This window comes from Orbicella faveolata, unplaced genomic scaffold (genome assembly GCF_042242905.1).
Source record: "Orbicella faveolata isolate gen_17 unplaced genomic scaffold, um_ofav_v1 contig_48, whole genome shotgun sequence".
NCBI lineage: Eukaryota > Metazoa > Cnidaria > Anthozoa > Scleractinia > Merulinidae > Orbicella > Orbicella faveolata.
The window spans coordinates 1,952,457-1,964,604 of record NW_028301578.1 but is presented as its reverse complement, the minus strand read 5'-3'; the positions used below and the strand labels follow the sequence as shown (position 1 = coordinate 1,964,604).

The following is a 12,148-nucleotide window of genomic DNA, read 5'->3' as shown; positions in this document are numbered from 1 at the left end:
GCTGTTTTCAAGGAAACCCCCACAAACTATATATCAACAGAAAGGTTATAAAATATAGAATTCGATAAAATTATGTTTTGTTTTGGATTTTGCTTTCCAAGGGCGGCAGAGGCCGTCAGCTCCAAAATGACCGACTGACGTTCCAACGAATTAATCGGGTATCAAATGCGATCGTTCATGCAAAATAACTGTGCAGTGTTTATCACAAAGCCTCAATCTCCAAAAATGTGTCAGTATTTTCTTTTATTTCTATTGGTTATCTTTTTATAGATCTGTCAAGTTCGATCGACTATCGAAAAAATCGCGTAACCTGTTGCGTTAAACGCCGCAACGAGGAAAGTATTTAAAATAAGGGAATTCGCCGACACACTTTTGTTCCATATCTATCAGTGAATGCTCTGACCAAATTTCACGGAAAACCGTCAAATTTGCATACCCTATTAATTCATTTAAAGAGAAGGGATTCTCTCGAAAAACGAGTGCGAGTTTTCGTCTTCTAAAGATTTATAAACATATCACGCCTTCACAGAGGAATGTGTCAACTTGAAAAGCCGCGAGCCAAGAATGAAATAACAGAACCCCTAGCGTTCACAGTATGCAAACTTGAGCTTCGCGGACTTTAATTTTCTTGACCAAAACAATATCGACCAATGTAGTCCCGCGAAGGTTTGAAGTAACCTTAATTTCAGTATCTTCAAATTAAAACGTTGTACCACCTTGTAGCACACTGATCCCAGTGTTTTTACAGCGACAAAGCCGCCACGGCGGTCAAGAGAAAACCTCTATAATCAGGTTAATCTTGTACAGCATTATTAAGAGATGCTAGCACTGCTCGATGACTTTCATACAAGGGTTTCATCCCAGCATTGACCAACGCAACAAACCCAACATAGAGTCTTTTAAAAAGACTGTACGTAGAATTAATGTTGTGGACCGTATTAGATGGAACATTCCAATGCGACGTGTACATGTCGTGATTTTAGACTTATCGACTTGCTTTTGGATCTATTCTGCATATTCTATCTATTTCGATGTTCGACTTTTTTACATTGATGTATTAATTTTCTCTACTGTGTTCACAATCAGCGTTCAAGGATAAATCTTTTAGACACTGAAATAAAGTCTATATGTGCATGCATGTGTGTTTGTAAGACTGTAGGTTGAAACCAACATTTTACAGCACAATAAATAGTACCACATGAAAGTATTGCTCAAAAGCGTTGTTTTGAATGGTCACAAACAAGGGTCTCATCCACAAACTTATATCATTGAAGAACCACTTTGTACAGCATAAAAGTAAGGTACTGTATGGAAGACATTTATTGAATAATTATTCTTACTGTACATTGAACAAAATGTACTGGGAAATCCGTAGCAACAAAATAACCGGCACCGCTGGGTCCCGGGTGATGCTTTTTATGTCCTTAGTTATTTATTTATTATTTTTTTCAGTTCATCAGCCTGGGAAGAAGTGCACAAAAGGGCCAAACAATTGACACCAATTGTCCCCCAATAGTTTTTGAAAAGACACGAGGTTTAGCCATTAGTATGACCTTAATTATTTTTGAGTCAGGTCAGTTCGTAATCAGCGCAATCATACATCTTGTGCCATATCCCGCCCCCTCCTACCCCTCCTACATCCAAATTAAATAGGGTTTCATGATCATACCCTATTATTCATTTATGTTGCTTTGTTGTTCGAGACCAGGGGGGTTGATTTAGTGTTAAAACCTTGCCTAAAGGACCCGAGTGATGAAACGCAACGTGTCATGAAACATATCTGTGTACCCACGCTGTGTTGTGTAAGAAGCTTTCTCCTTTGAAATGCATTTCCCTGTCACGTGAAACTTCACCTTTAAAAACAGAGATATTTGCTCTGCGATTATGGTTTAATCAACTTGTCTTTTGACCTTTGTCTTTTGAGCGTACAACAAAGGCAAAAATTTTAAAACGTGAGAACTGAGCTTTTAGGTATGACGAGATGGTACGAGAATGCAGTTTTGGTGTAAAACCACTCTGGACAACACGTGTTGGACAAACGATTTTATCTCGTAGACGTTTCTAGTCTCGATTACGTATACGTTGTTGTTAGGGAGTTGATGAGTTTACGAATGACGTGAACTGTAAAATGAACTCAAGCATAACATGTAATTTACAATTCGACATTTTTTCTTTATAGCCGCGTTGGCCACACAACAAAAGCTATTACCATGTTTCCAATATCGAACATTCTTTAGAACTTTTTACCGCATGATTCTGTCTACCTTGAGAGTTTCACTTCAAGCCAAATCCCTCTACGCGCGTTATTCTAACGATGAATTCACAAAGATATCCACAAATATTTCTTTTGGTTTATATCCTAGCCCTCAATATCTGTATCGAAGTTGTTTGGACGTGTGATTGCAACGTCGGTAAGTTAACCCTCGTTTGCTATAATGCTAACCAGAATTTCTTTACTTCTTAAGTAGCTTACGGACAATCCATACTCAATACGATAGGCTTGTTAATAGTTAAGCTACTGTTAGGCACTTTGTTTTACTCTAATCTATATTTTCATCGAGACATAAACTTTGTTGGTTTCAACGCTTGACTAACGCACGAATTTTCAAGTACAAGTGATATTGATAGTTTTTAAGTGCATTCAGCTAAATGATACACACCATATGGACCTCTTTATTTGTTTTTCTAACTTATTCGAGTTAAAGTACATCAATGTTACTTAAACAAAACTGGGAGTTTGTACTTAAATTTGTTACTGAAAATATGTAAGAGCGTCTGGCATAATAATGAGTTTTGGCATAATGATGAGTAGTTAATTCATCAGGTCATGCAAAACGTTTCAAAGACAGATACTTTTAATAAGACGAAAGTGGTGTACAGCCGTTTTATGTCGTGTTTACTTTTTATCATTGACTCGCGCATGTTCAGAATAACCTAAAGCTTTTTGCCAAGTTATATGTTATTGGATCGCGAGCGCATACCATATGTTAATTTCTCTTCTGTCAAGTAAACGTACTAATTAATTGAATTTCAATTTGTTGGCACATTGAGTGCAAAAATTGAATCATTTGTTCGCATAACAAAAAATAATATTTCTAACTTAGGATAGAGGGCCACTGGTTCGTCAGTTTTTTTTTTATTGTTATGTGTTACCCTCTGTAAATAAAGTTGTTACTTACTTACTTACTTACTTACTTACTTACTTACTTACTTACTTACTTACTTACTTACTTACTTACTTACTTACTTACTGACTTATATAAAACATTGAATTATTTGTTCGCATAACAAAAAGCAATATATTTATATTTAAGTAATATATTTATACGGCGTACTTTTCGCAGCGGGGGAACAAAATTTACTCTTTCCTTTTATCATCATAGCCAAGTTAAATGAGCTTGGAATTGAAGATGGTCATATCCCGGATGAAGCCATGAAAGCGTCATCAACACTAGACACCAATCACGGCCCAGGCCGAGGAAGACTAAACCAAGGACCCACTGGTTCCCAGGGTACCGCCTGGTGCGCCGGGGAGTCAGACTCTGATCAATACCTTCAGATAGATTTGAGTGAGTACAATACTTATCCAAACTCCATAGATATCGTTGCAGTTGCAGGTTTTGTAAGAGAGTGCGATAGAGAAAAGCAGTATTCCGTAGTTATAGGCCACGTGTAACTACTGAATTGTCACGGTTCCTTCACCAGAATTAGCATTTTCTGCGAGTTAGTCAGAGTCCAAATATATACCATGTTGTATGGTAGTTTTCTTCCTGTTTCCTCAGGTCAGCTAAGATATCTGAAGAGGTCAATGCTTAAAATGGCCGGCGTACAAACCCGGATGTAGTGTGCAACTGCCTCGATCGTTGACTGACTCATTAAGCAGTCAGTGTGTGTTGGATTAACGGATTAATGGATCAATTGTTTAACTGACAATTACCGATCGATGGACCACCGACCAACTGACGGGTTAACTGACTGACTAACTGACTGACTGACTGACTGACTGACTGACGAATGGACGGACGGACAGACGGATGAAGGGACGGAGAGACGGACGGACGGACGGACTTTCTGAATTGCGTCTAACGGGTTAGCTAACAGGAAATACACTACTTCACTGATCGCAATGAGCTTTTCTTCTCATCAGTCTATACTTCACGGGTGACTCATATTGCGACACAAGGAATGAACGATCCGCCTCAGGTTGTGAATGGAACTAATGTGACCGCCTGGGTAAAAGAGTATACACTGCAATACAGCTCTGATGGAGAAACCTACAACGGGTATTATTTCGACAAAGATTTAAAGGTATAGACATATTGTATCCTTCAAAATCTAGAACTTTTAACACCAGGCTTAAATGTGAGTGAATTTGGAGATATCTTTTCAAATTTACAACATAACAACACTTAGGTAGTGTCAGTGGGATCAACCGTTTCTGGTCTGGTTCGTTGCCGGGGTTCGTTGAGTGTTTTCGTGTCCTATTGGGGAAAACCGTTCTCGGTTGGTTTGGCTGATAAACGTTTTCAACCGGCCTCAACCAGGTTGAAACGTTTGAAAAAGCACTTGCGTGATTATGTGGCGTGATTGTAGCCCGCGTAAGGACTAATCCCAGACATGATCGCATTTCAATCGAAAGCGGTAAGAAAAGTGTTGTATTGAGAAACGTGGACCGTATCGTGGTTGAAACGGTTTATCCCAATAGAACATGACTTTATTAACGCAGCTGCTGAGTCTTCCCCAGTGGTGTCTATACAGCGTCTGGCACGGCACAGATGAGAAGTGCGAGGTTGGGAACAAGGGGTGATGCCCATCTCACCCTGCGCTCGAACCTCGCGACGAGCTGCGCGTTGTATGAAGTTGTATGAAGACGACTGGCAACAATTCAGACACAGCTATGTGTGTAGTTGCGCCACAATATTACACTTTGACGCATGGCAGTTCTGGAAATCCTAAGGGGCTTGGGGCCACTTGAATTCCCAGTGAATTTTGTCTCTTATTTAGGAAATATTTTTTCTTATTTGTTACCAAAAGAATAAATTAACTTAGATGTTTGCATGGAGTTAGATGCTTCAAAACAAAAATTACAGAGGAACCAGATATTAAAAATCGATAATAAATCAATGATGGTGTTTTTGTTACTTTTTTCGCCTGATACAGATTTTTGACGGTAACAAAGATGGCAGCACTATATCATGCTGTGAGCTTCCATATCATTTAGTGGTTCGTTATCTACGATTTAAGCCTGTGTCTTGGGATTCGAAGATTTGTTTGAGGATTGGAGTCTTTGGCATTGGGAATGTCACCGGTAAATATCAGTCAATTATCATTTGGATAATCTCTTTAAAAACAGGTTTTCGTAGCAAAAAGCGAAGAGCATAACACGACCAAAATAAATCTAAGAAAATAAACTATTCAATGAACTATGATGTGACGAAAGAAAACGTAGTGTACATAAAATATTTGAAGACAAATATTGACCTGGTACGAGAAACCTTAATGTGTCCTCCCTTGCTTAGTAAATATATACTAACATTTAAGGTGCAGGGAATGTGAATGCTGAGAGCAAAACGTCGAGACTGTTAAATCAGTTATCACTGATATAAAGTGAACATACAGTATAAAAGTCTTTGAAATAAGATTTGAAACCATCGGCGACATGTAACAATAGCATAAAAATATTTACTCATATTTTATACCTTTCTTATATTTTGCTTTGCAGCCCAGAATATAATCACACAAGATTCAATTGCTATTCGCCATTATTGGTGGTGTAAGTCATGTTTTTATTCCTCTCTGTAACCATTTTGTTTTTCTTGTGTAGTGTTACCTCGTTCGCAAAAGTTCGTACCACTGAAGCCTTAAGGTGCACGCGACCATGGCGAAAGGTGCTATGGTTGATGTCAGTTTACCGTTGATTCATCAACGTCCATGACGTTTCAATGCCAGGGAAAGCGAAACGGAGAATGAAACTATTAATTCCTTTCCCTCTATCAGACTGAAACAATGAAAATTTCGATCAACCAGCGTTAAACTAACACTACCCATAACTCCTTGCAGCTTTGTCGCGTACATTTTTGCACCTTTGTAGGACAACCTTTATCGAAAAAGCTTTTATGAACGTGCTATGTTGGAAGAGGTAAATGATGACCATTATTTACGCCATTCATTGTTTTCCAGGGCCTTTGATGTGGGTTTTGATAATCTTACTTGTCTTCTTTATCCTATTGGCTTTGTGTTGCTATCGCCGAATACGTAGAAGGTAAGTATTTTATGTTTTATGACATTACAAAACATATTCTCCAATAAATAAAATGCTTTCAAAGCTAAAAAAGCAACCTGTATAGAATGCTGGAAAGGAAGAGAATTTTTTTCTGTGGTCAGCTTCTTCCCTAAATCAGTTTCCACGTGTCTGTGTTCCACTGTATTATTCTTAAAAAAAGATGATCATGGAAGTCAATCTATCTCAGAAACCAACAAATGTATGTTTATATCTGTAGAAAAGGACTACAAATTCAGACAACAGCTTTCTTTCTCAGATTTCATTCCAGAAAATGAGAGCATTTTCCCTACTATTTTTAGTAGACTTTTCTGTCTACAAAGATGCCAGTTACTGTACCGTGATTCTTGTTTGTACTACAGTTTAGCTTTGAAGCCGAGGCCCAGTAAAACAGAAAAGAAGCAACCATCATTCTACACGAACCCAAGGGCGCCAAAGTCACAGCCACAGAACGGGACAATGACCATTGTTATGACAGATATGATGGAATCACGTGATAACGAAGCCTATGAGGAACCTGAGGACGAAGTGCAAGAGGTACGAGTGTATGCTGGGTTTCAGTAAGATGACAGTGAGAGCGCTGCAAGTTCCCGCATGGGAATTTGCTTATCGATTAACAATTTTCAATGACCATAATTAACTGATCGTATGAAAAGTAGGAATTTTCCGATTTCAATTTGCTGTATTTAGCACAACAAAAGCCCAAAATGGTGATGATTTAGCAGACGCCAGCTTCTATTACGAGGCAAAGGTACCACAATTGAAGAAAGATATGTATAATTCTGACTTTTCACAGACTTAAAGAAAAACATTATGTGACCATTGAGAGGCTGATTGCAAGAAAAGTAAACAAATCTTATCATGCTCTCAATTTGGCTCCTTTCCTTCATAATAACAAGGTCTAAAACTTTGCGCGACGTGTCAAGAGCAGAAAGTGGCTATAAGTCTTTGGTAAAGTATTTGCAGTGCTAAACCCTCCAGAGAAAATTTTGAACAGCTATAAGGTTGTCGTAGGTCATCCGCCATGGAACTGGGAATTAGGATGGAGAAAAACAGGCCACTTACTTGTACAACTGTATTTGCGTTCCTTCATGTGCCTGAGGGGTTTCATGCTTTTCCTAGCACGTTCTAGTTATGTGTCATCTACAAGATACCTATATCCTTTCTCTGTGATTCATATCATCTGACGCACACGCATGACTTATTTATTTGGTTTACTAGGTCGTTGCCCACTTCACTGATGATGGTTTCGACAACAAACACGGCGTCACTCACTTCTCAGTCGCAGACGAAGACGAAGATGAATCGCCCGCCGCTCTTCCAAGCCAGAACGGTAGTGGGCCCACCCGAGGAGCCTCTGTCAGCTCTCAAAACCAACCTTACAGGGGGGCATCCGTGAGTTCCCAGGGCAGACGCAACACCGGGAGGTCCGAACATCTTTACGAATCGGTAGTGCGATAGATTATGGATCATTAAATAATGGACGATTAATTCTAGGGTTACATCAACTTCGAGACGGCTCATCAGTTGAAAAGGCGCTCTCGCATCCAATTACCTGCGATGAATGCGTTGTTCTTTGTTCTGTTTAGCAGCCACCCTATATTTAAAATTTCCTTGCCGACTAGGACCGAAAATGCCCGGGATCCGGAAAGTCTCAGAGCAACTCATGGATCTCCCAAACGGACGATTTGTTTTCGGACGTTTCTCAGTTGACCGCTAATATAGATTTAATTGGCCGCCACCTAAACGACACATTTCTTGCAGATTAATATTTTGATGAAAAGTCTTCCTCCAAGGGAAGTTTTGAGAAGGAAACATCACTTCTATAGCTTACTTCAGGCGTGTGACACAGAGGTTTTCGAGTGTTTTCTGATTGATAAAAACTCGCATTCTTTTTACACCCTAGTGTGTTTTTGTATTACGTTTTCGCCCATCGCGACACTAAAACCATCGAAAATTTTCATTTCCTTCATCGAATGAAGACGATGAGATGCCGAGAATGGAGAGATTTAAGAAAAGGAACACCGTTGTATTAGTGTGGATGGCGAAAACGGAGCTTTTCAGAAACGCTAACGTCATTCATGGCACATGCGCAAATGATGGTGTTTTTGGCATCAGCGAACCTCAGCGTTTGGAGTGTTTTTGTAACTGGCGAGTTTAAGAAAACCACGACGGCAACGGCAACGGGAACATTGCTAAACAGGAGGTTTAATGAGCAGAGCAATGGCTGTGCACGTGCGTTAGAATTCTTGGTACATTTCGCTGCCGTCCTCAGCAAAACAAGAACGTGAAATGATCAAATTCTGCCGTTATTCGGGGAACATGAACCACGACGGCTAATTTCGTTGATGTCTTTCAAATGTTTCGCCCTGTCCCAGATTCAGTTTCGGGATAGTTTTGACACTGAAAAACAAAGGAAAATGACTTTAGAGTATCGCGAGATTCGTAGGTAAAGTATAAAATCATTTTCTTAATCGACGTTGTCTTCGTTGTCACGTCCTGGTTTCTTAAACCCGTTAGTGTTGAAGGGAACACGCTGCGAAAACGGTAGAGTGGAATCGTAACTTTTCATGAGTTTTTAGTACAAAAGCGCTTACAGGAAGTTAAAAAGATGTAGTGTTTATAAGTGGCTGGACAGAGAGCAAGCGCCCGCTTATTAGACGAGTCCGCTATCGGAAGGTGATCGTTTGAGGACATCGTGCGAGGTGTCCGTTAGTATGAGAGATTTTTCTCTATGGTAGTTATACTTTAAAAAGATTGAATTGAAGTATGCACTATGTGCATATAGAGCGTTTTTACTCACGTGGCCAGCAGCCATGCAAATTCATTGGAAAAAAAGAAAGTGTTTACATCCCACAGGATTGGTTTGGTACACCAGCATGGCTGCCATTTCATTATTCTGGAACTCCAATATGGCTGCCGTGGCGTCATGTGAAAGCACGCACGTTCTATAGCACGTGTTTTATGAACTGGTTTTCACTATAGCGCACAAGCATAAGCGTAAACATAAACAATCATAAGAATAAACAAAATATGCAGATACAGTAAGAATCCTTTAAGTAATTTTCCTAACAAGATGTTACTGCGTCCACGTATTATGTCGGGTAATGCTTATGCTTATGCGCAAGTGCAAACCAGCCTTAAAGGAGCTACCTCACAGTTTGCATATCTTGAAAAGTTTAACCTAAATTTTTCAAGTTAGTCGTTTGCAGTCCGTGTCAATCTTCTCTATCCTCAAACATCCTTGTTTCTTTATGGTTTATTTTCATCGTTTTGGTGTTTTTCTATCTTAGTAAACTATTATTTTCGTGTTTCCTTCAATGTAAAGGTAATTTTGTTCATGGCTAAAATAATTCAAAATATCGCAACTGAGCTCCTTCAAGTTCCTTTTTTCGGCATCTTACGCGTTGCAACTTAATTAAACAAATATTTGATGAACTCGTATAAACTAGGCTCGCTTATTTAACTGTAATTTACGTAATTTTCAAAGTAATAGCATTAGGAAAATTCCAAATTCCGTGGGATCTTATCAGAGGTAGACAGTAGATCCGTGCTAGCTTATGAATATTTGTTGTGAATACCAGGCATTTAGAGTCAAAACTATCAACAAACTTGGCTAAGAAAAATTGACCAACGAGACTGTCTTAAGTAACTTCCTAGTACAAAATTAAGTGGTCGCCGAGTAATAAACTATATAAAAAGTAATAAATGTCCAACAGTCCATTGAACATAAAGGGCCAACCCAAACACGACCGCTCTCATGTGGCTTTGATAGCTCAGCATTACAGAGCATTACAGCGGTATCGCAAAGGTCGTGGGTTCGAATCCCGCTCAAAGGCTGAAATATTTTTCAGGTCCTTTTTCCAGTAGTGTTATAACTGCGTTCGCATCTATCATCATGCGTATATAAAACAAGTCTATATATAGAGTCTATATAGTTGTTCCAAGTGTTTGTGTTACTGAACTCTCGGCAGGCGTTTCTATTTTTGCTCTTAAAATAAGGTGCTATTATTTCCTGTAAAGGCTGTACTTCTGGGTAAATGACTTCGTAAGTCAGCAAATGAGAAAAAGGAAATATATTTCTCTCAAAGAGAATTAATTAATTCCGACTTAAAAAGTGTGTCTATTTGCTTATTAGTGTAGGTAATCATATGAATGCAGGTGCAATTAAGGATTTACACCACGAGTGATGTTTGAAAATCCTCTCAAAATTACACGAGCCTTTAAGCGGATGCAATTTGAAAGAATTTTCAAATATCACGGGTAGTGCAAAATAATTGTTCAACCTTCATACGATTACTCATTTATTATATGACTGGGAAAATCACAAAAGCGTTAAAAATTAACGATAAATGGGCCAGGTCTCGGTTAATCACAATAAAGTAATTTTCTCAGTTATATAACAAATAGAAATAAACATGGATTAGTTCGGATTGGAGTAGGAGAGGGAGAGAATCTTGCAACTTAGTTGATTATTCCGTTCAAAGAGTTCAGATAAGAGCAGCAGTCTCACTCCTGCTATGCATGTTTTAGAAAGGCTTTATTTGCAATATACAGTCGAACCCCTTTTAAGCGGCCACCCTCGGGGAAATGGGAGGTGGCCGCTTAATTGAGGTTAGTGTACCTTGAATATTTTTCACCATCGGGTTAATTTCCCAGTGAACATCGAGTCACATAAAGACAACCATGATAAACGTGTGTTTGAATGTTTTAATCACTCGTTACCGTCTTTTTCGGACTCTTATCTGCCGTCGCCTTTTCCAAAACAAAGTTTTTAGATTTTGGGCGGTCGTTTAATAGGGGCAAAGACAATAGAAAAACCCTCATCGGGACGACCAAAAGGTGGCCGCGGCCACTTAATAGCGGTGGCCGGTTAATAGGGTTTTTGTTTACAGTATTTTACTGAAAATAATTTCGGGACTTTGATAACTGGCCGCTCAATAAGGGGTGGCCGCTTAATAGAGGTTCGACTTTATCTAATGATCAATATATATTCTTAAAATGGACGAAATTTAGTTCAAATTTTTGCAAGTTTGGCTCGAGTCAGCTTTGGAGTCACAATAATTCAATTGTGGAACATTGAGGGATGGAGCCGTTTTTGCTCGTGTGGATTGATTCGGTGGTTATTTCCGGCGACATTTATGGTAAATTCGTCTTGTACGTGGTATTGCTTGGACACTGTGATCAGAAACGGGAATTTTCGCAAGGTGTGTTAGCTATATTGGAGTTGCATTCTAAAACACATGAAGCTGTTGGAAGAAGGGGATATTTAAAAAGTTAGCCATTATGGTTGCATGATGACGTTGCTAGTGTAACACTAATTTAACAATAAAACTGGGGAACATCTCGAAGCCCCCTGTTCAAAATTTCAGAATACAAAAATTAAATATAGCTGAAATTGTTTTTCAGTCTTCTTAGCTAGAACGTTTTGACAATTCGCCATTTTCGATATATTTTAAGCTTCTAACTTGGCCTAAACAAATCATACGGAGGTCGATGGATATATAATTAATCTATTTTTTTTATTCCCTCAAACCTCCGAGCCGAGTTGTAATTTTAATACATGTACGTAGAAATTGTATTATTGTGATTTATGTTGGCTTCAAATGGATTCTTAAGTTAGCGACTTAAGAGCAGCTTCGCCTAAATATCAACTAGACTTCAAGTTGGAAATAGCGAAAAAATCGAATTTCTTCAAACCCGCCCAGAATGAAGCCCTGCGGGCACTTGTTACAAAAACATTGTTTTAAGTTCGATGAATCAAAAAAAAATTTTTTCCGCAATTTTTTTCGTTTCGATGCCCCAAATCGGCCAAAATCCATCGAAAATAAGTCGCATATTCAGAGGCTCGTAAACTCAAAAGCAAAA

The 12,148-nt window shown here is 38.8% G+C and overlaps 1 protein-coding gene across 1 annotated transcript; it reads left to right on the top strand.

Moving 5' to 3' along the window:
- Nucleotides 1-2,162: 2,162 nt before the first annotated feature.
- On the top strand, nucleotides 2,163-10,397 carry LOC110068939 (uncharacterized). Its single transcript, XM_020776358.2, has 8 exons — nucleotides 2,163-2,411; nucleotides 3,384-3,569; nucleotides 4,148-4,308; nucleotides 5,161-5,308; nucleotides 5,723-5,773; nucleotides 6,181-6,262; nucleotides 6,643-6,817; nucleotides 7,502-10,397. The coding sequence occupies exons 1-8, from the start codon at nucleotides 2,315-2,317 to the stop codon at nucleotides 7,739-7,741; spliced, it is 1,140 nt and encodes a 379-aa protein (XP_020632017.1). The 5' UTR covers nucleotides 2,163-2,314; the 3' UTR covers nucleotides 7,742-10,397.
- The last annotated feature ends 1,751 nt before the right edge of the window (nucleotides 10,398-12,148 follow it).